The sequence below is a fragment of the Falco naumanni genome, chromosome 6 (assembly GCF_017639655.2).
Source record: "Falco naumanni isolate bFalNau1 chromosome 6, bFalNau1.pat, whole genome shotgun sequence".
Lineage (NCBI taxonomy): Eukaryota > Metazoa > Chordata > Aves > Falconiformes > Falconidae > Falco > Falco naumanni.
The window spans coordinates 74189382-74216245 of NC_054059.1; the positions used below are offsets into that span (position 1 = coordinate 74189382).

Consider the following 26864-nt stretch of genomic DNA (forward strand, 5'->3'; position numbering starts at 1 on the left):
CCAGCGGGAGAACGAGCAAGGAGGCCATTCTCCAAGGGATGAACCTTGCTTGGTATTTAAGAACCTTTGCAGAGATCCCAGTTCCCCATCTCCCTCCTTCGGCTGTTCACAGGAGCCACTCGCTCCCCCAGCATCCATCCTTACTGCCAGGGAGGCAAAGGCATCACCCTTCCCTGGAGCAACGGCCATTATTTATGAGTGCTTTGAATGTGCGCAGTACTACTTTATTGCTAATAAGCTGGTTGTTCTCTGCAGCCACTCATGTCTGTCAACAACCTCTGAACCCTCCTGCTCAACTGCAAAGTTATTAGTGATCAGTTTTGTCTGGCTTTGCTGGCAAGGGTTTATGATCTGTGACTGTATTTATATTTAAGCACAGTCCCTATGCTGCAGTTGATTAAAGGAAAGCTATTCATAAATAATTACACACTAAGGGCATTAAACCGTACAACGCATCTGAGCAAATACCTGGTTTGTTTGTGCCCTTTAGTTTGTCGCCTGTTTTTTAAGCCTGTTCATCGTTTGCTCCCTTTGACGTGCATCAGTTACCGGGGCAACCCGGCCAGCGCAGCGGCGATGCAGCGTGGTGACACTGCTAGCACCCAGCGCAGCGGTGACACTGCCAGCACCCCACAGCCGGCACTAGCCCTGCCGCAGGGCACAGCATCCACCGCTGGCACATTTTTTACCCATGCTCACATTGGGTACCGCTCTGCCACAAGGTCCTGCTTCCCATGGGAGCACCCAGGGACATGATGCTGCTCAGGACCATGCGGGGATGGCTGCAGCTCCGGCTAATCCCTGTCTCTCTGCCAGCTCAAAGTTGACATTCTTATTAACATGAAAACCCAGTCATGTGTAAAATTGTCATTTTGAAACCGTATTAATTAAAATAAGTGAGTAAAATGTTCTTGTGACATGGGTGTCTGCAGGGGAGAGGGCTGCAGGAGGGAAATGACATCTTTTGAAGGTAAAACCATTAGAAAATGCAGATGCCACACCAGAAACTTCACTTCTCTGCACTGAAACCTCAAATAAAACCTTAAAAAATGACCTGAAAAATGCACAGAAACAGGCAGGAGTGTCTGAATTTGCATAAATTTGTGGCAAAAGATGCCTGCCCACAGCCTGGTGCTGCCAGTCTAGCACGTGCAACGTGGCACGGTGCAAGAGGCAGCGTCTCCCCATCCCGCAGCTTTGGTGTGGAAGAACCAGCTCATTCCCACCAGCTCATTCCCTCTCCTCCTGGACCGAGCGTCAGCCTTGGCAGCTGCTCAGATGAGGAAAAAACAGCCCATGCATGAATTAAGGCTGAAGACCAGGAGGAAACCCAGCACTGACACCTGCATCGGAGGCGGAGGCCGATGAGCCGGAGCTGCCCTTTCCCCAGGAAGGAGCCAGAGGAGGCTGTGGGAATATTTTGTGTTTTGAAGCTTGTTCCCCTGGTTGCACCGGGCGCTGTGGGACTTCGGCACACGTTCCCGTTAACTACCTGAGACCTGCTGATGGTGACAGGTGTGAGATGCGAATGCAAAGCCACCTAGAGATGTTATTTGGAAGAGCAAAGAGTTCAATTAACGGAGTGAGCCTTCACCACTGGTTTCCTCTCCCCAAAACACATCTGCCTAAACTGTGAGGGGACGGATTTTTACCCTGCGTGGCAAACTTGACCCATCCCACCCATCTCCACATCTGGCTCATGGTGGTTTTTGCAGATGTGCTTGCTCCTTGGACCAAGGGGAGCCCCTGAGCCCCTGAAATGCCTGGGCTGATGGGCTGGCAGTAACAGCCAGGAAAGCAGCACTCGGGCACCCTCCATGCGCAAGGAGACTTCAGCCCTTGGGGGGGCATCTTTTTTTCATTGTCATTCATCTTTGAGACACTCTGTCTACATTTATATTCTTAGAGTAAGTGCCCAAGCACTTGAATTTTATGTTATTTTATTTTTTAACTGCTGGGCATGCAGATGGGCCATGCCGATTTGCATACTGCAGCCACCCAAGCAGAGGGGCTGGGAATGTCCCTCATCTGTGTGATGACACGGTTCCTGGAAACCATAGTGATTTTGAGAAAAGCTTGTGAGGTCACACATAGATGATGTACCTCAACGGGGAGCAGTTACAGGGCAGAGCTGCACCTCCCTGCTGCCCCTGTCCTCACGCATGCTTGCACCCCACAGCACTCAGTAGCTGAAGGAGGATCTGAAAGTTTCAGTTCAGTGAAGACTTAAAAATCGCCTTTACCAGAAACACGCACTGTCCCGGACTGCTGGGAACGTGGCTGCAGCTCAGGCCTGCAGGGCTATAGTTCTCAGGCAGCCGGTGCTCTGGCTGCTGCACTGGGACCCCACTGGTCCAGAAGCATCCCTCAGTCCTGACCAAGAAGATGAGTGAAAAAGCAACTCCTGGCCAGCACTGACACTTGTCAAAGCACAAGAAGGACTAAACCTTCTGCACTAAACCTTCTAGTGCAGCATCTTACAAAAGCCAGGTAGAAGTGCTGCGGTCTAAGCTACACCTGCAGGAGCACTGTGTGTGCAGGCTTGCAGGGGCTGTTGTAAAGCCCTCCAAGTTTACACCTCTAAGAGGAAAGTAATTATCCAAACTCCTTATGGATGATCTCCTGGGAAATCTCAGCAAGGCCACAGTCCCCACCAGATCTTTTTCATTTTTTATGAGTGGAGATGACACCTGAACAGGTCTAGGAGGGGACAGGAGACCTGTGCAAGCCTCTCCAGGCTGGGCTGAATGAAAACTGACTATCTCTGGGGATAACGACCCCTTCCTGCTCATGGCAGAGCCTGACACAGATGGTGCATCGATGGAGCTTTCCCAGGCCCACACGGGGACCAGACATCAAAGGCACTGGGAAAAGTAGCAGCTATCACTGCTGAACGTAAACCAGAGAAGTAGTGCTGACGCCTCGGATGCAACAGACAGAAGCTTTGGGAAGGGAAGGAAGAAAGACCGAGTCCAAAGCAAATTTGTAATGATGCATTCACCAAATTACAAGTCAAAAAAAGTCAGTTCCACCTCAGCAACAAACTCAGGGTGTGTGTGGCGTGTTCACTACTGACATACTTTGGGTAACACTTTCTGAACACACTCTGCAGGTAATGCAGAAGCAAAAACTACTGTTGTCTCCAGTGGCATGATGTACTCCCAGTGCAAGCATACACATAAACAAATACCTGCAGGAGAGGGAATGGGTGCTTTTTAGGGCTAGGGCTGCATGTAGTTTTCTAGCACCTGGTAATAATCTGTTTTTCTCTAATCCCAGATAAAATAAGATAAAGTAAAATAAAATAAAATCAGATAAAATAAGGTGAAGTAAAATAAATCTGTTTTACATACTGATTTATCTTCTTGTACTTTATATAGCACATGTAGTCTTAGCATGCTTGTGTATTTTGCCTCTGCACCAAATGATGAGCCCTGTGGAAAAATGATGCATGTGGAAAAAAGGTATATGACCTCTAGCTGTGATGCATATACATACAGAAAGCAGAAATAAGAATGTATGAGCTGGCGTTTCCTAACTGTTAACATTATTTGTCCCCTCAGCCCATGGCGCTCAGGCAGCGTGCTGCCTGTGGGACCCTGATGGCATCTGCAGCCGTGAGGAACTCCAAGGCTGATCTGAAGGATGCCTGAGGACGCGAGTTAAAGCCAAGGGCACTGATGGTGATAATAAGCCTCACCAACAGCTGGGCTCACACTGCACAGTGTGAAACCAGTCTTGTCCTAGAAAGCACTTGTATCTACTGAGAAAGCAAGAAAAGACACCTGGGGCAGATGCGGAGGGAGCAGCACAGAGCCTCTGCCAGCGAAGGCAGCCACCGCGCAAGCCATGGGTGCTACAGCATGGTGCCGGGGCTTGGCCCGGGGCAAAGGAAGCTGTGGGAGGACACGGCGGGTGTAGCTGTGCCTCTGCAGATGTGGGAAGTGAACCGGGACAGCCCGGAGGCAGCATGTGACCGCTAACAGCTACGCTCAAGGGATGGCTCCCAAGGCATCACTGCGGGGGGGTGTGTCAATAAATCTCTCTTGCAGCCTTCCTTCTCCAACAGCTGGAAGGCAAAGGGAGTGACAGGAGGAATGATGCAAGGTCCCATAAATACTGGAGTTGACACTACTCCTGTGGTTTGTGAAGCTGATGAAGTGAGCCTGCACTGGGGCTGTTCCAGTGTCTCCGTTCCCCAGCACAGGCAAGCGCTTCTACAGCTTTGCTTGATAAAAAGATTCGTCTACCGAGGAGCTGTGTGTCGCTCTGCTCCTCCATGGCCACTGCTGCAGAGCCCACAGGATGGGAAACTACAAATTTATATTTACTTTGTAAATAGAGCAAAGGCAGATTTCAATAGGTTTGTCCTCTCTGACTCTGTTGGAGTTGCAGCCTCAGAAAATCCTGGGAATTATTGGCTCATTGCATATTCTTCCTGGACACTGCACCAAGGAGGGGACACAAGATGGATTTCAATTCAGAAAAACAATGAAGGAAACCTCTGACCCAGCTCCTGAAATGTTTGGGAACTGACTTCGATTTATTGGCCCCAGCTTATCAAGCCTTGTATACAAGAGTTCAGAGGTTTAACCTACCGCCTCCTCCCCTAATATTTCCTGAAGAAAAGAGGCAGAGCTCTGGCCTGTGCATCAAACCCACTTCAATGGAGGCACAGGAAACAGTGACCATGGCAGCTTTTAGCAGGTATACAAAATGCTGTTGCACCATCGTGTCCCTCATGCCAGCAGTTTAACTGGAGGTCCCTACCTCTCTGGTGACCTGACGTGAAATTTTCTACAACCACCATGACAGAGGAGAGTTTTAAAGAGTGGGATGAAAAATGCATTGAAAAATCCAGGTCAGAAGGACCCTCAGAGGGTGTCCAGACCAACCTCCCCTTCTGAGCAAGGTCAACTTCAAAGCGTTGCTCAAGGTCGTCTTCAGCTTATCTTTGAAAATCCCCCCCAAAGCTCCAGAGTTTAACCACTGTCATGGGAATTTCTTTCCCAAATCCAGCCAGACCCCCCAGCCAAGGTGTGACCTTCCTTTCTCCACGCACCCCTGGGAGGGCTCTAGCTTTGCTTTCTCCTCAGTCACCTGCAGCAGACAGAAGATTACAGCTGGATTTCCCTTTTGCCTCCTCTTCCCCAGGCTGACACAACCAGTTCATATGTCACCCTGACCAGAGGGTTTTGCAGGACACGGACATCAGGAAAAGCTTCTTCATGGGAGGGTCATCAGAGAGGTAAGGGACCTCCATCCTCAGCGGTTTTCAAAGCTTGCCTACATGAAGCCAGAACTAACTTGACCCAGTGCCAGCAGCAGTCCTGCCTCAAGTGGAAAGTCGAGCTGAAGACCCCCAGAAGGCTCTACATCTTTATGATCTGCAGATGTTTACTGAGAAACTAAGAAATCTTGCTTTGCAAGAAATATACATTGATTTTAATGCATTTTATTATGTAGCATATTCCTACGACTAAAAGGGATCTTGTAACATACAAAACCAAACAGCCAACAGTTTTTATATAAGTGTTTTAGACAAGTAAACATCTCATCATGCCGCAAATAACTAACTGCAGAAAACACAGCAGAAACAGAATTAAAACAAGAATATGAACACATGCTCTACAACTCTCGTTTTCTATTCTGCATCCTCACTGTAGGAGATAAAGCAAGCCAGAGGATGTCAAACGGCATCCGGGAAAGAGCTGGGGTCGTCATTAGAATGTGAAATGGCAATGAGTTTATCATCTGCATATCATGTGCGTTCATTGCCTAATTCACATTTACCATGCTTCCCTTTGTCTTTACTTAAGAATGATGAAATGGCTCTTGAGCCCCACTTCCTCACGTCAAGTATCATGGGGCTCAAGCTGAAGAGCTTTTATAATATTCACTGTAAGTGAATATTCACTGTCAGCTCCTCTCCCTGCTGCAGGGGCTTTCTCAGGAACAAAAGCCCCTCTCTTCTCACCCAGGTGTTCTCCCCACATCTTGCCCAGGTGTTCTCCCTGTGTTCTCCCCACGGGCTGGGGGGTGCACACCAAACCGAGCCCCCCCTCAGCCTGACACTGCCCTTGGCTTTCTCTGCGGTTCAATTCTTGTTCAGCCCCTCAGGCCCCCTGTATCCCCACGTTTTCAAATAACATTGACACCACCCTGCTCGAACGGGCAGAAGAACCTCTGCTGAGGCGACTGTGTGTGCCGTGACTACAAACTATTATGTAGCAGGGAAGAAAAAAATACGCTTTCTGCATATTTCACCACAAAACTGTCAAGTAGGAAATCAAGTTATTCTTTCCATGGATGTATAGGTCATCTGTTTAGCCTACATCATCTGTGTTTAAAATTTCACGCATATATACAACCCAAAAGGCGCAGTGCCCTTGCATTCCTCTGCTCCTTTTGGGGCTGAGCCAACTCAATAAATAGCATCGAGGAGCCTGAAAACAACAAGCCGATACGCTCCTTGCGCTGAGGTTAATTTTGTTTAGATATGTCTTGAAATATTGGGGAAATTTATGAGTCCTGAAGAGTGCAAATATTTTACTACACAGACTATGATGGAGTACTACAGGCAGGTTGGGCACACAGCAATCCTCAGCCGGCAACCACTCCAACCAACCAACCAACCCGGAAGTTTTTAACGACGAGGGATAAATGGCAGAAACAGCGGATGTTGGACAAGTTGGTTTTGCTGAACACAGGCCTTGCCAAATAACACTTGATTTCTATCCTTGAGAAGATTATGAGTTTTATTGATGAGGATAATTATGGAGAAATAATATTCTTCATAAGGCATTTGATTGAGCCATGTGTGATGAAAAATGTGTGAGCCATTTCTGATGAAAAAAGTGAGCAGTATGCAGCAGCAGCAAAGCCTGTGCTGCACAGATTAAGCAAAAGGTGACTGTAAAAAGAGGAACCACCCAAGGGCACGTCCCATTGGAAGTGACTTGGTTTTGGTCTTCATGGTGATGCATTGCCCAAGACCTGCCTGACTCTCCTGCTGCAGCCACGTGCTGTGCACCTCCTCCTCCACCCTGACCGCTTGCTGGCATCACTTTCCCCATTTTTTTGCAGCCTCCATGCACACCTCAGCGCCCTGCCTGCCCCCACCACTGGTGCAAGAGTGATGCCTTTGTGTGCGTGGACATGCCCAGCATGGCTGTGGAGCACCTCTTCCATTAGACCGTTGTAGAACCAATACACTACAGAAAATTTCGCAACTATTGCCACTGCCTTAACAAAAATAACTTGCCTTTACTGTAATTTCAGGCACTTTTTCTGCAGACAAGGGTTACGGGAGCTGCTCTTTACAAAGGTGAGGTGCAGGGAAAGGACATTATTTGCTGACACAGAAATGAATAGAATCATATGAAAATGTAGCTGTAAGAAAACACCTTGTTCACCCCTCTGTGCCACAGCTGCATCTGCTCTTCGTAATCCCCTCCTGACAGATGTTTATCTGACATGCTCTTAAAAAAACTCTTTATTCAGGTTTTCCTAAAACCTAAATGAAACTCCTAAATGAAATTTTTGGCAAGTGGAGTCTATGGCACGGCCCAGCCCCATGGGGCAAGGACAGAAGCTCTTCCCTCCTCTGTGCTGTGATCTTTTCTGTGCCTCAGGCCTTCTCAGCCTGCTCGCAGTCCTCTCTTCTCCAGGCAAACAGCTCTGGTCCTTCAGCCTCGTCTGGTGAGCCAACGGTTCAGCCACGACAAGTTTCCTCACCCACCTCCTTGGGACTTGCCGCATCTTTTTGGAGAGCTGGAGCCCAGAAGTGGACCTCCTGTTTCAGGTGGGACCATGACAAGAGTCAATGGAGTAGGAGGCTGGTTTGTGGGTCTAGTGAACCCCAAAGACATCTCCAAGTCCCTTTTTTTTTTTTTTTTTTTTTAAATACCATGAGAGCATTGACTCATGCTTGCTTTGTGATCCACAATGGCCCCAGGTGCTTCTCGCAGACAGGCTGTCCTTCCAGTTGCTTCCTATTTCATATTTGCTTAGCTGATTTTTGCACATACATGCTGCATGCATTCCTTCGTACATACTGAATTCTAGGTTTTTTTTTCCTTCCAAATATTCCTGCAGTTTTTCAGGATAATCTTGAATTCTCATTCCCTTCTCTAAAGCTCCAGCAATCTCCTGCTTGATGTCAAAAGCAAATCCAAGTCCCTTGCAGGAAGGCTGAACAGTAATTAATTCAGGACAGAAATAATGAACTATTGAGGAATTTCAATTTACACGTCTTTCTATTTTAACAGAAAACCCTTGACAACTGATCTTGGAGAAAGCTTCTCCAACCAAATTTATAACTGCTTTGCATGAGGCTCATCTTAGCCTACGCTGCTCTGACTCTACAGGAGGGAAACAGGAGTTTGCTCTAGAGTAGGTCTGTGAAGGAGAACTACAAGGGGGATGCTCCCTGTTAGCTGCTTTTTCCCTAATACACATTTAATTGAATTGCTTTAACCTGTGATAAAAATTGGAATGCCGTTAAGCCGGTTTGGTGTGAGATGGTTTGGTCTTGTCCTGTCCTTGAAGCTTTCGTAGAGGAATCAGGTAGGTGCTAGAAGCGCAACCATGCAAGTGCACAGGCTTGCAGGTACGAATCCTCCGCCGTGGGGCACCTGCGGAGCTGTCCTCCCCACTCCCACCACGCAGACCCTCATGCAATGAGTACCATGACTGCAGCCACCGGGGCTGCAATTTCCCCACAGGGTATTTCTCCAGAATTTGGGTCTGTATCACCACTGGCAGTTTTCCTTTCTCCTAGTAACTTAAACATTATTTACATTAACCAGAAACAGAGGAAAAAAATCCTTTCAGTGCTGCAAATGAAACTATGGCTGTTGCTGCCTGAATAATTCCAGCTCAGTTCAAGCGTGTGCTAAAAATAATTCAACCCCCTCTCCACAAATACTCTTTGAGGGAAATATTTAAAACAGAAAATAAGGTCACTAAATCAGATCCCCCACCAACCGGTCCCGCTAACCTTATTCTTGTAGGAAAATTGAATTTTACTGTCCTCTGTGGCACATCAGCCAGGCCTATTGGCTCCAACAAGCCTCGTGCCTCCTGCCACCCGTCTCCGAGAACAATCACGTCAAGGAATACATAAAAGGCTTATTAGTTGTGTAGGCTAATAACCTTTCTGAAGCATTAATAAAATCCCCTGACTAAAACCTAATGCAGCACTGTTTTCATGGCAATGGAGGGAGAGTGGCATGATGCCTGTTCCCCCGGACCCCCTGTTCCCCTGGACCCCCTGGTGTCCCGGGCCCCCTGTTTCCCCCTGTGTGGGGCAGCAGCCAGGGAGCAGCCAGCTGGCTTGGCCAAGGGCCCCCATCCCACCGCAGCCTGTTCGAACACATCATGCTCCCGATTTGCAGAGGCACACACTGCTCTGAAACACAGCACACGAAAAGCGCTCCGCACAGCCAGAGCGCGTTGCTGGCACCCAACAGCCATCTATGGATGCGTGTACTGATCTGTACAAAATAAACATATATCTTGATATATGTTGCGGGCAGGCGATGGGGAACGCATTACAAATATATGAACACCAGCCTCTGCACCCAGGCTGCTCTGTTTTGGATCCCTGCTGATGCTGGGTTTTTCAGTGATGCCAAGCCAGTGATGCTAACGGCCTAATGCTGTGGTGCAGTGCAGAGGCCAGGGAGAGTCGATGGTATTATTAGACAGCACATTGCCCGTTGCACTGAAAGGTTTGCATTTAATTGTTCAAAATCACATAATTAGATTAGATACACAAAACCACCCAGCAATGCTGTGTGGGCTGCGAGACGCAATCTGGCAGGAAGGCTGAACGTGCCGTGGGGACACACACAGAGGGGAGGAGAGTAGGGCCAAGGCTGTGCACGGAGCAGCCTTTGGTTTTAAATCACACTGCTAATTAACAGCTAGTTTGCTTGGGAATAAGGTCGCTGTCCCCTCCTGACAGCAGCTCCTTGCTGTGAGCGAGAGCCACGCACCTGGCTGGGGGCTGCGGCCAGGCTGGCGAAACCCCGGCACCGCCTGACTGCCACGCCGCAGAGACCGGCCGATGGGTGGCCGCACAGCTGTGATCATTACTGCTAAATTAAAACTGCTTTGCTTGAGTCCCTGCTCTCTGTCCCAAGGGCAGGGCCCTGCAGCAATCGCCTGCATCCAGGCAGCACCCGGTGAGCCGGCAGAGCCTCCAGCGGGGCCAGCAGCTAATCCGGCAGCAGCTGGGCAGGACTCGGTGCATCCTTCTGCCAAACTGGGAGACATCTAGCCTCTGCGCTACTTCCACTGCTGTTCCAGCAACCGTCTTGCATTACTCAGCTCTTTTTACAATTTGCTTTTTCAGCTTTAATTCTAACACACAGATAACCCATGACTTCAGGACAGCTATTTTGTGCAGCTTGGCTGTCACTGCTTAGGGAGGTGAGTATTTGCAAACTGTTTATCCATGGAAGCTGGCGAGCTGCTTCGCTGCGCCGCTGAATACGCCGGCTGCACCGGCAGCCCTGCCTCCCCTGCCTCTTCCCTGCACATCAGGCAGGGCGAGTCATGCAGCAGAGCCAGGCACGCTCCTTGCAGAATTAAACACCATGTCTCATAAAGGAGAAGAGCGATGAAGACTATTCTCCCTGGATTATGATAGAGAAAAGGGGGAGAAAGAAGAGAAAGCTCCACTTGACTTTTCAGTTGCTCAGATTTAGAATTCATGCTTTCCAGCAGTTACCCCTGAGCAACCAAATCCTTCTTTTACTGATACAATAAAGCAGGAGATGTGATCACTATTGGCAGCTCCTGCCTTTTTCACGGCAGTGGCCAAGCTGAGGATGCCCTCTTTATGCTTTGCTATCGCTAGGCATTTTTTGGGGGGTGAGGACCCCCCACCCCCCCTCCTTCTGCTGCTCGGCTGCTGCTGAAGAGCCCAACCGCTGCTCCAAGACCCCCCCCACCCCGAAACAGGTCTGAACTGTCCCCAGCTCCACTGAGTGCGAGATAGCTGTTTGAACTCCTCCATTCATGAAATGTTGTTTGTTTTCATTCCTCTCTATCCCCCCAGCTGTGGGATATAGAGCAGGGATCAGGAAACAATAAAATCTTGGTTACCACACAGAATGCCTCCTTTTTCCTAGCTGCTTTCAAAGCCTGACATTTTTGCTTTCATCCGCCATTTCCACAGTTATGGGGCATGTGCTGCCTCCCCTTCCAGCGGGGCCTCATGTGGGGATCCCATAACTGCGCTCAATATGTACCAGATTGCTGCCCTCCCCTGCATCCAGCATCGCCTCCCACCCCGCCGCTTTGCGCTCTCACTTGCAGCCGTTCCCAGGACTCCTACAGTTTCAACTCCCATCCGATCCCCTGCCCGACTTGTATTACAAAGACTAAAAGCAAGTGTTATCTTTCAAAATTATTTGAGTTTTGTTTTCAGACTTCTCAGTTGGCACTTTATCCCTTTAACTCATCAGCATCACTAACGTGGCTGAAAACCTTTCCACCGTGTCTCCGGAGGCGAGCAGAGCTGCCTCCGTGCAGGAGAGGTGGGGGAGCTGCCCCAGCCCCGTCCTGCAGCACCAACACGGGGTCACAGCAAAAGGTCTTAATTCTTGGAGTGCCCAGACCAACCATGAGAGCTACCGTCTGTGGCAGTGGGTCCAGGATTCCTCGGTTCTGCAGGCGTTACTAGGGGACACGCAAAGTACCTCAGGTCCGCCTTTCCTACTGTTAAAAAAACAGCTAGAAAAGTTCACCCAAGCTGAGAAGGCAGATCTGCACTACCAGAACTACCAAGGTGATCTGTAACTCCATTTGACTTTCCATGTGGTTACACCATGGCAGCAGCATAACGAGTGCATACCTATTACTGCCATTCAGAGATGAGAGAGACACCATCTCCCCTGGAAAATGCCAAAAGCTTGTGCTGGGAACCCGTGCCCGACAAAGCAGGCTGCTGAGAGCATACCTCTTGCACCTCTGGCCCCACATCGATCTGTCCACGAACACGTAGCCTGATCAAAGCGTCTCTCGTCGTTTGTGGTGACCTATGAGCAGGTGGCCATGGACCAGCCCAACCGCTTCAACACACCGTGTCACCGCTGAGCAGCCAGAGGGAGCAAATCTGGAAGCTACCACAATCAGCATGTGGTCCCCCAGCACTCCTCTCTGACATCCTGCTTCCCAAGATCAAGTTCCTTCTCCCTCCACACAAGCAGAATTGCTCTGAAGGAGAGAGAAGTATTGCTTGTGGTGGTCCTTGGGCAGGCCACAGGCACTGCAATGATGGGAGCCACCCACTGAAAGAGTTCATGGGATAAGAACCAGAACTAATGGGTCTCTGAACGGATCCAGCTTTTAAAGTCACTGATGAAATTCTTCCTTGGTAACAAGAGCACGAAGCTAAGACGACAGTATATAACATGTCTGCACATGAGCTTCTAAGCAGGCAAGGGCTTGTGATGTGCAAGAAAGTTGGACGTGAACCATAGCCCTGGCTGAGTGCATGACAGATATTGACAACAACGAAGTACCTTTGTAATCCTGGATGAGCTGCGCTCCCTTTTCACAGGCGAGGAAAAAGCATTCCAAAGCTTGCAGCTTCTGGGGGCCACACTTGACAGAAGAGATACACATCTAGGAGCAGACGCTTAAAGACCGCATCCAAAGGATAAAGGCGTTTTGGTTAGGCTGATGTGATAACCATTGCCAAGGACACAGCAAAGAGAAAGATAAGGGAAACAAGCATGTGAGAAGCTAAAAAGATGGATTGTCAGCTTGTGATCATGAGGCAGAAGCGTGAAATCTTCAAGCCAGAACACAGTTAGATGATGCTCAGAAAACGAACTACCGAGGAATCTGCCCCAGGCACCGTGCAATAACAGGCTACAGGAGATAAACCTGGTATTTGGTTTTGTTCTCTGAAACAGTTGTCAGCACAGGTCAAGCAGCAAGGCAGGGGTGTGATTTGTGGCTCTACGTTGCCGTAAAAGTGAGAAGAAAATGGGTTCTGCTGAAAGACAACCTGCAGGCTGGAGGATACAAGAGGAATTCCTCAGGGATTCATCTATTTAATATTCTAATTATGTGCACAAAAATAACTGCACTCTAATGAAACTTCCTGATGACATAAAGGTTAGGATGAATCATTAATACAGAGGCAGAGCAGAATATCACACATGAACGGGAGGTTCAGAAGAATAGAAATGGCGTGGGGTACACTCACGCACAACAGAGTGAGGGCTTCTGATGCCTGAACATACGGGTGCCCACAGGATGGCAATTAGTGACTGGTTACCAGGCAAGTACGAGTCACTAGTCACTAATTCCAGACAAGTACTAGTTACCAGGACAGTGCAGTCATTTTAAGTAGCCCCAGGGCGCAGTCGGAAGGTATTGCCATTAATATGTCCTCACCTCTATTCTAACATCCAAAATCCCAACAAGACATGCTACAGAACAACGCGTACGAGCCGGTTAGTCCTGTTCCAGAAAGAGGAATTTGAAATGGAAAAGGATAAAATGGGGGAAGACACAAGCACTGCTTTCCATCTTAGCAAAAGCAGAAATATTATTGCTACTGAAGGACAACAGTTTTGGGAAAACTCAGATATAAAAATACAAGAAATCCTTTGGGTATCCAGAAATATTAGTCCAATGAAGCAGCAAAACCACCCAGAAATTGTGGTTAATGAGATGGTAGGAACCGATGGCATGGACACTGTTATCACAGTGAATCTGTGTGCCCTGGCATCTTAAAATCCAACTTCTTCCCGTTTAGGAAAGGTGAAGAACGTAAAGAGAAGAAGATGTGTGGTGGCACATCTTATTAAGTATTTTTCCTTTAGATATAATAGTTAACCCAGAATTCCAGGAGCTCAAATGCAATGGATCTGTGAGAGAAGTGATATGGATGAAGAGCGCTAATGCAATTAAGTGTCACAGCAAACGAGGGGGCAGGATTAGCTCTTCTTTAAGGACTTTCTCCAGAAGCACAGAAGTGAGGTTGTGTGGTTCTGGAGGATTTCAGTTCGCGATGGGTTTGTGAGAGTTCCCCGAGGAGCCCTGCCAGTGTTCAGGAAGGTTAGAAATCGCGGGTTTCTCTGACGAAGCCACCATACCCAACACAAGATTACCACCTGGGCTTCAGGGTGGTGAACAGAGATGAGATACGGATGCTGGGGAAACTTGTTCTGGGGTGGGTTTTATGACTTGATTACAGCAGGGTGCTTCAGTATTCAGCACACTGTTCCCTGAAGATACTTATTTTTAAAGGCAGCAGGCTGGATAACTTGAACCTAAGAATCCCTGAAGAGCTGCTTGAAGAGTTCTTTGGCCTACTGATACCCATTTTTAATAAATCTTGAAGTGACAGGGAAATTCCAGATGGTATATTAGCGTTTTCCTGGATAATACTGAAAAGGAAAAGCAGAATGATTGGGTAGATAACAGCAGTTACCCTAAAGTTAAAAACAGGCAAAAGAATAGAAAGAGCTGATAGGAGAAGATAGCAGCAAAAAATTAAAGGATTGTAACTGATGGTCATTAACAGGATCTTTCAGTGGGCTGCTGCAGCAAAAGAGAAGTGGAGCCAGTAAGTACCAAGGATGCTAATGGTGTAGAATACTTGAGGAAAATATTTTTAGACACCGTGTTGTAAAACAGGGAGTTAGGAGGAGAAGGTGCTCAGAAGAAAGAAAACCAGACAGGGGCATTAGTTAAAGATTTGAAAAGAACAGGAGACATCTACCTCCTTAGGTTATCCCAAAGGTAATTAAGAGCTGACTTTATCTAAGTAGGTAGATTCGCAGGATGAAAATACAGAATACCAGTGATGTTTTATCTAACAAGGAAAGATAAAATCAAAACCAGCTGAAGCCAGATACGTACATCCTGGGATGGAGACAACATGTTTTTCAACAGTGTGTGATGTGGCAGCAGGATAACTTGCAATGCAAACCAACAGATCCTTTGTATCATCATGTTTTCACAGTAATGCCAGAGACATCTCTGGCTCAACAATTTAACACAGAATGGAATTTTACTGTATTCAAAACCTGATTTAACCAGGTTAAATGTCCTATGAAAAAAGAACATCAGACTAGCTGGTCAAATGGTCACTTGCCTTCAGGAGTCCACGACCTGCTCAGACTGGTTTCCAAGATGGACATCTGGACTTTTGGGCAAGAAACTCAAGTGGCAAGAGGGAGCCTGTAAGGCTCCTCTTGGCTGAGAAGAACGCCAAGAGATAACACCATCAACCCTTCCCTAAGGAGCACCGTTACACAGTACAGTCAGAGAGCCAAGGGTCTTCTGGATGGGGACATCAGGGACCCGAGGGCACTGAAAAGCTGTGCCCATCCTCTGCCTCCCTGGTGGTTTGCATAGCTCGGGGCCAGCTCTGGTCCAGAGCAGCCAGGCTGGTGGTCACCCGTCTCAGTGAGCACGGCCTTGGAAAGGGAACAGCTCAACGTGCAAGCAAATGCCCATCTCACACTTTTCTGTCACGTATTGCCTATCATCTAAGCCTTAGGAACAGGTATAGTGTGTTAACATAAAAGCACCATGAAATTCATATGTGCAACATAATTTTGACATTTTTGAATATTTAAGAACCTTTGCTATGCAAATGTAAATGTCTCCTGAACATAAAAGTATTCACTGAAAAGTGAAACTCCCAGCTTTGGGTATGTTTTGAAACAAAAAAACGTTTTCTACATTTAGACAACACAAACTTGGAGGAATGCATAAAAAACCAATGATAGGACAACAGTAGTCTTCCCGAGGAATTGAAATGTTTCAGTCACTTAAAAAAGGCTGCTTTGAGGAAAAAACACCTGCTTCATGGAAAAGATATATGACAAAATTGCATTAACAGAATATTGTTACTTTCAAAAGAGAAAAGAGTTTCTCACATTACCATGCAATTACTGAAAAGTCTGATTTCTCTGAGCTTGCAACTCTTGTATTATTCAATAAAGCTTGAAGGAAGCCATCCAGAAAAGAGGCTTCTCTAGTCAAAACTCTTCTTTTAGACCCAATAAACACCTACATGTGCTTCATGGCTTGGATCAGACCTTATCCGACCAGCCCTGACAATAGCATGAGAGACTCCATATTTAAAAGCAATACACCTCGCCAGGAAGATGTGTTCCTCTTGTTGCGCGCAAGGTGCCCAACCACAAAAATGCTGTTCCTCTTGGGCTATTTGTTATACTGCACTTATTTTCTGCATTACTCACTACAGGGCAACGCTACACTGAGTCAAGAGATGAATTTGCCATAGGGGAAGAAGTCCAAAGCTGGGCTCCCTGCCTCCTTGAGACATTGCTGCTACCCATCCTCCCTGCAGAAGGTGCAAGCTGAGCCCCATGGAAGAGCAGCCAGCAGTGTGCCTTCACAGCAAAGGCCAGCCACCTCCCAGGGTGTGTTAGCTGTCAGCAGAGCCGGGGAAGAGAGCCATCCTCCCTGCTCAGCACGTGTGGTTGGAGCAACCTGCTTCAGCTGGATCTGCTCTGGGCAGGAGCTTGGACTAGGAACCTCCAAAGATTCCCCCCACCTCCAGGAGAACTATCCAGAGGAGATCTTCAGAGCCAGCTAGTGAGTGAGGAGGAAGGACCATTAGCAATTTGCAGCAGGGATCGCCACTTGCCAGGAGGACTGTGTAACTGCTACAACTCACGACATGTACATGCTCATAAAAGGACCCACTGTGGCGATAGGGTGAAGGAGGAGAACAGCAATTCTGGTTCCAAACTGAGCCCTTTACTGATGTATGCAGAGGAAAAAAGATATAGAGTGGTCCCAGGGGGAGACGGATGTGGGGTGGTGATGGAAACAATTACTAACTGCATCTGAGAATTAATCATTAATTAATGGTACAGCTTCAGACGCTGAAAGGGGACAAAACACTGGCTGGATTTACAAGGTCGTTCATCTGTTGTTTAAATCCAGGGCTGTCACGTCAGAGAGGAAGTGTAAATGCAACAGAGCACTCAAGGTTTTTGCAGGACCTTAAAACACATGGCTCAAGGTTTGGGTTTGTTGGAAAAAAAAGGAGAGGGAGCCAACGAAGACAGAATGTGGGCGAGGACAGAAAACTCGGGAAAAATATTTAAATTCTTCATAGCTTCCATCATTTCCTGGAACACTTCCCCAATATTTTATGCAGTTTTCAAGGACACTGGAGACTGTGCCTGGGAAGTTCTGCGTTGGTGATGAATGCTGCCAATGCAGGTGTTGCTGTAGCCTAACCTGCTGCCAAAATAGCATAGTCCTGCATTGTGCCATGGAAATGGCTGAAACAGGCATGATTAATTTAGAAGTACAGGCTATAGCTACACAAACATGCTCCAGCGTTGGCCCTGAAACAGAGGCACTCAGGCCAGCATGAGCATGGAGCACATGAAGGCTATGCAATATGCTGCTTGCAGGGCAGGATCCAAGAGCTGCCTGGAATGTGGAAAAATAATGCATTGTTCACAAGAGAGATGAGCACTCGGTCTGCAACCAACAGTGTTGCCAAACTGCAGAGAATCTTCAGCAGCTCAACCAGAAAGGTTACTAATGCCTATTTGGGCTCAAACAGTCAAGACATGAAACAACAAACCCAGTGACCCCCCCTTTGGCTAGCTGTCCCTAGCTGAACCTGTGAACAGTCCTTGGTCCTTACCTTTTGGGGCTTTATGTGAAGCTTTATGCAATGAAAACTGAAAGAAGTTGACAGCGGTGGAGAAGCCACAGAGTTTTCCTGCTGCTTTGCATAACTGGAGCACAGTCATCAATATCAAGGTCTGGAGATGACTCCTACAGAGTCCATGAATGGCGACTAGGAAAAACCATGTGCTCCTTTGGTGTTCCCAAGAACTGTGCATAATGTTCTTGCTCAAACCAAGAGAGAGATGAAATCTACTTGCCAATGGGCTAAGAACAGGAACGATGCTGAGTGCTGGGGCAGGCAGGGCTTGTTGTGAAGTCTAGTTTTGCTTAGTGGGGCTGACCTCCCGAGGTCATGCTGCAGCCAACGGTGGGAGAGACAGCGTCCTCTGGAAAATGATTCAGAACATGAGGCTGGTTCAGCCTCTGACTTGCTTTTTGGAGGACCACTGACTGCAGGGAGAGTCATAGAATCATCAAATGGTTTTGGTGGGAAGGGACTTTAAAGGCCATCTACTGCCATGGGAAGGGACATCATCAACTAGACCACGATGCTCAGAGCCCCATCCAACCTGGCCTTGAACGTTTCCAGGGATGGGGACTCTTCCACCTTTCTGGGTGACCTGTGTCAGTGTCTCACTGCCCTAGGCACTGGCGATCCCGTTGGCTTTCTGGACTGCGAGTGCACGTTGCTGGCTTGTGCCCAGTTTTGCATCCACCAAGAGAGTAATGAAAACCAGCTTCACCAGCTACACTTAGCAGCTGGGAATACAGTTTGTGTTCTTTGAGAAGCACTGGCATCATTACTGCGAGAAATGTGGAAATCCCCAGCTTTCATGGTCTCTGACAGTTTCAGTGCTTGCGCTGAGCTGTGTTTGAAGTTGTATGCTGAACTTCCTCTGCACCTTCTAACCCTGAGCTTCTCCCAGTCTAAAGACCTAAGTCCTCAGAGAGTCATGCTCCGGGTCATTTTCAGTTGTGCAAACGGGTATAAATGGCAAAATAATATTCCCCTCTTCCAGTTAAAATGAATTAGACATGCTCATAGCGCTCTTATGAGAACACAGCGAGGACCAACCTGCATTTCTTCAAGATGTGGACAGGGAAAGGGCTGCACTGAGACCAAACTAGAGATATTACATGAGAGGATAAAGGGCTTAGAAATTGCCAGATGCTGCCAGTCCTAAGCTCCTTCTCCTGCAACGCCTCAGATGGTTCAACCACCCGAGAACACCCTGCAGATACTACGGGTGATGCTCCTGTGGTCCAGCACAAGGACTCGCTCCGAAGGCATGTGAGTGGGACCATGAATTGCTCCATGCCAAGGAGCTCAGCGGGGAGAAGACCCTACAGTGTCCCCTTGCAGACACTGCTGCTGCGATGGCCGAGGGCACTGAGTTACTTTCCAGGCTCTTTTTGTTCTACCTTGTTTCTAGAGAAAGATTTGTCCCTTTTCTTTCTTGTGTCCAGGACGCTCCTCCTAAAAGACAAGTGTCAAATGTGGAGTTTACACACCACAAAGACATAAGGAAACTTCCCTGGCCATGAACTCTCTCAGAAAAAAATACTTTCATGAAGATGGTGACCATGACAAAAAATGAACTAGTCTAAGGCCACTGAGCCAGCACCATCGGTCTGCTCACAACGAGACCCTGCTCGAGTCTCTGGCCTTTCTCTTCAAAACCAGGCAAGTTTGCTAAATGGTGGTGATGTTTATGTGGAGCTGATATACACAGCCACAGCACTAAAGAAAAAGATTATTAGGAAGATGTATCTTTCGCTGACCACAGACCAGCATAATAAATGGTCTTAACAAGGATACAGAAACATGGATTTTACTCTCAATAAACTTAAATCTAACCACTGAATGACAGAAAATCTACATGGTTTGATTTCAGTATCTATTTTCTCTGAATAGCTGTAAAGTGGTTAAAACAGATTAAAAGATAAATGAAACGTCTGATGAGAAAGATACAGTACAATGAGGAACACGGCTTAAGGAAAGCAGATCTCATTGCTCATGTAACATTGTGAACTTCTGTAGAAACTGATCAAAGGACACTTTTTAAACCCGTTTCAGGAAGACTGATTACGAATAAATATTTATTTTGGGACTGAAAAAAACTGCTGTGCTATGATGATATTTGTGATTCTCTGGATAAATATATCTATGCTTTATGCACAAAACGGAAGGCTTACAGTGGCCTTAACTAGTCATTTCCACACTCTTTCAAGCCACAGTCTTATAAATTTTCATAGGTAAGTAGCAGCTGGTTACTTAGCAACTTTCACTACTTTTCTGAAGTGTGCTACCTATAACATTCTCAGGATTTGTCATCCTTTTTTAACATGCTTGGCTCTTTAAAGAAGCAATAACAAATGCAGATTAGTTGTCTGTAAGGCTTGTCACGCAAGGATGCTGCAAATACTTTACAAATGAATAACCTCATCAAATGATCTGCATGTGAAGTTACTCCTCGGTGTATGCCTCCACAGGCAATGGCCTACACAAAGAGCAGAAAAACGTAAGGAGATGACACAGGAAAGAGCAGTAAAGCCGCCTAGTCACACTGCGCCTGCAGTACAAACCTCGTTCCTCCTCCTCCTTCTCCCCGCTGTCCAGCAGTACCAGTGATGCCCAGAGGCTTGGTAAGCACAGCCACGCTGGCAGCAGCCCCAAACAAAGAAGAGAGGACGGTTACTTACCTACCGAAAGTGCCACTTTGGCAGGCTGGCTCTCAGGGTGGGTGTTTAGGCACCTCTCATGCACGAGATGGAAGGAATCTTCTCTCTGCTCCCCAGGAGTGGGCATGAGCCTGGGCTCCCTCTGCTCCTCAGCACGGGCACGGCTGTGCCTGGGGCGGCTGAGACACCGCTCCTGGCACGGGGCAGATGCCCGCATTAGCTGTGGGCTTAGAAAACGAGCAATGGGAGGGATGCTGGTGGGATTCACACTGGTTCAACAGCCCCTGCAAGGGCAGGATGAGCACTGGCTCCCTTCTTCTGAGCATGCGGCAGTGTGAACACCACGAGCATGCTTTCCCGGACTGACAAAAAGTAAACTGGACTTACACCTTTAGTAAAAGGTGAAAGATTTACTACATCTAAGAGAAATCTGAGGAAGCAGAACCCATTCTAGATGGACAGGAGAAGCATCAGCTGCTACATGAATTTGAGATTGAAGAACCGCTCTCCCCAAGTTTGCTGAGATGCAAGCCAAGGACCGCACGTTTAGCAGAAGGCAGTGAGTTGCTCCATTGCCTTACAGCTGCTGGAGGCATGTTTTTAAAAGCAAGCTCCTCATGTCCCTGCAAAGCTCCTTTGATCTTTGGAAGGAGTGGCTCACAAGCTAATTCATAACACACGGACACAAGAGTATGACGCATCACGAGAGCCTCTGATGTGACACTGTGGTCTTTCAGTGAGCTGCAAATAGCCACAAAGGGAAGGGAGGTAATCTGAAAGGCTTAGTTCTGTCACTGCAAGGGAGCGAGGCCCAAGGAGCAGCCCGTACATCTTCTTTCCTCCCCCTCTTGGTTGTGTTTTCTGATGGATCATACTTAGCATGGCATGCATGCTGATGTACCACCCTGCGTCGCATGCACAGAACACGCACTGGTGACTGGGGTCAAATTCAGTGTTGTGCTTCTGATGGTAGGGAATTTCTTGCTGACGGAGAGCAGACGAGTCGCTGTAGATTTTGTTTCCTATGATGATAATGTGATCTGTTCCTCCTATTTTCCAGGAGCTTACATAGGAAAGTAAGAACAGGGCATACTCTGGTCATAGTGCTTCTGAGCTGGAGGACAGTAAGCAACAAAGTGAGCATCACCACCTCGAACCCGAGACAGAGGCACCTCTTCCTGCACATTCTTGGGTCAAGCATCAGAAAAAAAAGCACCCTCTTCTTGGAAAGAAAAATACTGGGAATAAAACCAGTTCTTAGCTCCCATCTACAGGAAGAAGCATATGCTGTTTTGTAACAAGTTCATGTAAGAAGCATCACTTGAGAGAGAAAGGATCCTGAGAAGCACAGGCTGGCATACAAATGGATATGTGAGGCACAGGCAGTGGCTTCTGCCCCTTTGTGTCTGATGCCATGGGCAGAGCAGTGAAATTTCTTAAATTTCATGCTCCCTCATTCTCAGATGGTTCACAAAACCAGCATCAAATTCACAGAGCTGTCAGCTGAGCAGCATGCACCATTGCGGATGACACAGACTGATGATCTCTGCTGTATTTTGGGTTTTTCCCTGTGGGTAGAGCAGCAGTTGCCTATGACGCTGTGACAGCGACTGCTGCCTCGGCTGAGCTGATGGCCCGCAGGGTCTGCGGCAGGGAGCTGAGATGGCAGGCAGGCAGTGTGCAGCGCCTGGCAGCACACACCGTCCACCCAATAAACACCAACTCATTAAAAATGTAGATTTTTTTCTCCCCTTATTCCCTTTTCTAGGGAAACCCAGTGCTTGCAGCCTTGACTTTCTTCATCATCATTCCGTGCTGCTCTTGGTTTCAGAAATGTCTCCTGCTGTCTGACCCAGCTGCCTTGACAGCCCCCCCAAGTCCCTCATCACCACCTCAGAGTTTTAAGGGGAAGGGAACTACCCTGCTCCGGTTTAAATTAAAGCTGGGCTTAGCCCTTGTGGCCTGGCAGCCTGTGGACGGGGATGCAGAAGAACTTGGGTCTTTGTAGTCACCAGCCTTTAAAGGTGCCCTTCAGCAAATGGGTGACACATCCCGGGAGCAAGGATGGGGATGCGACAAGATACGCAAACCCTGGCAGATGCCCTTAGCTCCAATCTCCAACCATTTGAACGTGGGTGGCTTGAAGGCCAGTACAGCAGTGTGGCTGAACATCATCCACATCATCAAATCTCCCAAAAGGTTTCACTGGTGATGACCGGGCCACTATCAGTAGAGCCTCTAAAACTCATGAATTCTTCTAATAACCTTCAGTCACCTGCTGCTTTTTAGGGTAGCACATAGCTGGGAAAGATTTTCTAGTCTTGAGCCTGATGAAGCCTGATCTCCTTGTATCATGTATAACCACATCAACTAATTGCGCTATACACCTATCAAGAGCTTTGGCGATAGCTTCCCTGGTAGGGAGGTTGGACGTGATGGAGCTCAGAGCTCCTGCCTATTTCCTCCTGATGGCCTTTGCCAATGGCTACTCCTGTGGACAAAGGAAATGATGATCCCACGAGGCATCTCCTAATGTCCGGGTGACTGATGTATTGTCTGCAACTGTTCTTGACAACCAAAATAAGACTTTGGATCTGAAGCTGATGGAGAAGATTCTTGATATTCTTGATATCAAAATGATTAAGTTCTTGATATCAGCCACTATCAGCACTGGGAGATTCAGGGACTGGCGGTTTCCAGTCTCCTACACTGAGGAAGATGGATGTGTAAAGGGATATCTGAAGATACAGGCTGGGCTGGAGCGAACCTGATTCTCGGCATCCAGCTCCAACAGGTCAAAGGCAACTACTGAGGCTCAACAATGGATGAGAAAGACTGCAGGAATCTTTGACAGAAATAATTTGAGCTAAGAATTTGGCAATTCCATCTTGCCAAAAGGGCATTGCTGGCCAAGGCTGCCACGACTGCTCCGACCACGCAGAGGCTGGGTGTACCTGACATCGGGATGCACAGCAGTGTTCAGCTGAGTCCGACACTGACACGCATGAGTGCCAAGAGCATTCATAATGGCGTAACCCAACTTACAAGATGAAGATCTCCTGGAATTCTGTATGTTATTTAATCTGATGAACTCATTAATGTCAGAAACACAGGATTAAACTGCCAATGACCTGGAGAACTGAGGCTGCCAGACGCAAACCTGTAATGTTTTCAAATGAGTACAGATGATGGGGTTGACTGTATCATGTGTGCACTGCTGTTTTTATTTTTTTTCAGTCCCAGGAGGCTACAGGAATTCAGATCTTTCTTAAAGCAAGCATCCCCCTCAGCTCCACCTGATGAATTTATTTCAGTAGAGAAAGGTTCAGAGAAAATAAAATTAATATTCATGTGAGCAGGGTTCTTCCTAAACTACATGAGTCAAAATACTGAGATTTTCTATTTCTATGCTGTTTTAATTCTTTGTGGATTTAAGCACATCGGCTTTAGGCTTGCAACACTGAAGTAAAATTGCAAAATTTAAAGTAGTCAGACTAAATCACAAACACAATACAAGCATTTCTCTCTAAACCCAATTTGGATTACATGATGATTTTAGTAGTTTGAACAACTTCAATTTCACATTGATAAATAAAACCCTCAAGAGGTTTCAGTCTGAAAGCATCATGAAAGGCCCAATCTACAGCTGGAACAGATATTTCATACAATCAGGCTCTTAGGTACGACTATTTTGATCTAGCACTACGGATAAATTGATTCCAGGTATGTTGGGGTTTTTTTTGTTTTTTTTTTTTTCCATTTCTCTAGTACAGTGTAATATTTACACCAGTGTTTGACTACGACGTATTTTGATTTTTTTGATAGCTATGTTGTAAATACGTGTTGTCACAGTGCAGTAGCCATCATTGTACAAGTCGAAGCTATCACTATAATGGCTAACATAACATCTGAGTAAGCAAATATCGAACCTCATCATTTCCAGGGTCTTGGATTCATAATATTCCTTTAATACTAAACAGCACTGCATCTGTGTTTTCTAGGTTACTTTATCTTACTTCCAGCATGCTTCAAATCAGCTATAACTACAACACCTCCCCCTCCTGCTCCCCCCTGCCCCCCACCCCCCCCAAAAAAAAAAAAAAAAAAAAAAAAGGCAAAACAAACAACTAAAAGGTTTTACCTTTTCAGGGGCACCACAGATGGTCCCATTTGGCAACTAGCTCCATGGCCTGCAGGGAGGACACCCAGCCACCTCCCAGCTAAGCTACGAATAAGCTAGAACAAGCTGTGCAAAGATCTCTCGGCTGCTTGACCTGGGATGCTGTTTGAGGAGCATCAAATCACAGAATGGTTTGGGTGGGAAGGGACCTTAAAGACCACCTAGTTCCCAACCCCCTGCCACAGGCAGGGACCCCTTCCACCAGCCCAGGCTGCCCCCAGCCCCGTCCAGCCTGGCCTTGAGCCCTGCCAGGGATGGGGCACCCACAGCTGCTCTGGGCAGCCTGGGCCAGCGCCTCGCCGCCCTCACAGGGAAGAATTTCTGCCTCATCTCTCATCTCCATCTCCCCTCTCTCAGGTAAAGCCATTCCCCCGTGTGCCATCGCCACCTGCCCTTGCCCAAAGCCCCTCCCCAGCTTTCTTGCCGGCCCCTTTAGGCACTGGCAGGTGCTCTAAGGTCTCCCCGCAGCCTTCTCCTCCCCAGGCTGAGCCACCCCAGCTCTCCCAGCCTGTCCCCACAGCAGAGCTGCTCCAGCTCTCTGATGACCTCTGTGGTCGTCCTCAACACCAACGTGACAACAGCAAGGTAGACGCCAACATGCAAATCCTTTCTATAGGTGTTACGTGCTTTTCACACCCAGGGTCGCTGGCAGGCAGCAGACTGGGGTACGTTACAAAATTAGACCTAAGTGACACAAACGCTTGCTTGAGGTAGCACACTGTGTCAATAATTATGGGGTTGTGTCTTCTCGTAGCTCTTTCATTTGCTCCAAGTTGGAGTGCAAAAGTGTATTAGTGGGCTGGGGAAATAAAGAACAAATTGGAGTGAGGCCAATAACCCAGAAGAAACTACCAACTTCAAAAAGATAAAAGTTCACAACACAGTTAGTAAAAGCGTGATTTATGCTCAAAGGGATCATTTTGTTGTACCAGACTATACCTAAACCCTTGTGCTGCATATAACATGCTTTAACAAGATGTTTCAGGACTCCCTTTGAAAAAGACAACCCTTATAAAGAGATGAAGTGGAAAAAGGGATAGCTCCTTACAAAGGAAAGGGCCAAACCGGCACAATTTCATCATCTGTCTGTGTAACAGATGATGAAATGAGCCCCAAATTGCTGCCATCTGTTAGTAACCTTTGCCCAGTGAAATGAATTTCATGTGAGGTCAAGAAATCCCAAACTGCCATTTCCTCATTACTATTAATAAGGGCCAGGTGCCATATAAACCAACACTGGATCCAGATGTCCTTCATGTGGCTTTGATTACCCTCCTAGGCTTGGATAATGATAGGAGGGAAAGTATTACAGATGCACACACAGAAACACGTTTAATATTAATTTCTCTGCAATTGAATTACGGGGCATTAACAGCATTATACACCTTCCACCCTGCTGAACGTCTGTAGGTCAGCTATGTGGCTGGCACCCCTGCAAGGTGCAGAGCAGGCGGTCCTTCAGGATGAAGTCACAGCATCTGCCGTTGCACCATGGGCTTCTGCCATGTTTGTCATGATTGCGTATGAGAAGCAATCCCTTCTACAAGTGACAGCCAAGATACAGGCAACAGCTCTCATTTGAATTTCATCAACATCTTGTTGGATAGCCTTGAATGTCTAAAAAAGCATCGGTTTTCCCTGTCTCTGAAATGGACACATTCGATTTAATACAGAAAGATGTGAAAATGTATGGTTCTGTAGTTTGGTTGAGATAAAAATGCTATGAAAAAGCTAAGCGTACTCACTATTTATGGCATCAATCAGTTGTATCTGGGTGCCAACCCAGTGCTACAGCACAATAGAAGGAATTAGTAATTGCTGAGAATTAAGCATTACACTGGTTGGTGTCCTGAAGGAGTGTGCATGCACTGCCTGCACACACTTAAGCTTATTTACATACTAGAGCAGGTCCTTGACTACAACGTGAAGAAAAGATTGTTTTAGAAGAGTCAGCATGGCTATGAAATTCAGCAGGGAAGCAATAAATATTGTACATCCTCGACTCTGCAAGGATAATAAAAAAAAAAAATTAACCAGTTACAACCCATCCTCAAAGAAAATATGGCAAAATCAATTATTCCAGAATTCTGTCTCCTAGCTTTCAGTCTTGCCAAACTCATCATCAGCATCACATTTCTTAGGGACTAAACAAACATCAAGCAAAATTAGACTTGCCAAAACAAATGCAAATCTTTGTAGTACATCTCTCCAGTCATCTTAACGATACCTCCACAACAGAACCACAACATCTATAGGCTCATGAATATCTACCCCCAAATGTGGCAACAAATGCTTTGGTGGAAACATCTATGTGAAATGAAAACCAGCAACAACACACCAT

General features: G+C 47.1%; 1 protein-coding gene across 19 annotated transcripts in view; it reads right to left on the reverse strand.

The window, feature by feature from the left end:
* DTNB (dystrobrevin beta) overlaps nt 1-26864 on the reverse strand; it is a 214985-nt gene that overhangs the window by 21160 nt on the left and 166961 nt on the right. For 12 of the 19 annotated variants that reach the window (XM_040597624.1, XM_040597623.1, XM_040597611.1 and 9 more), the window contains one exon: nt 3354-3434. The exons of the other annotated variants lie outside the window; for them this stretch is intronic. In XM_040597624.1, the coding sequence (XP_040453558.1) occupies nt 3354-3434 (81 nt within the window). The remainder of the gene's footprint in view (nt 1-3353; nt 3435-26864) is intronic. 19 annotated transcript variants of the gene reach the window in all.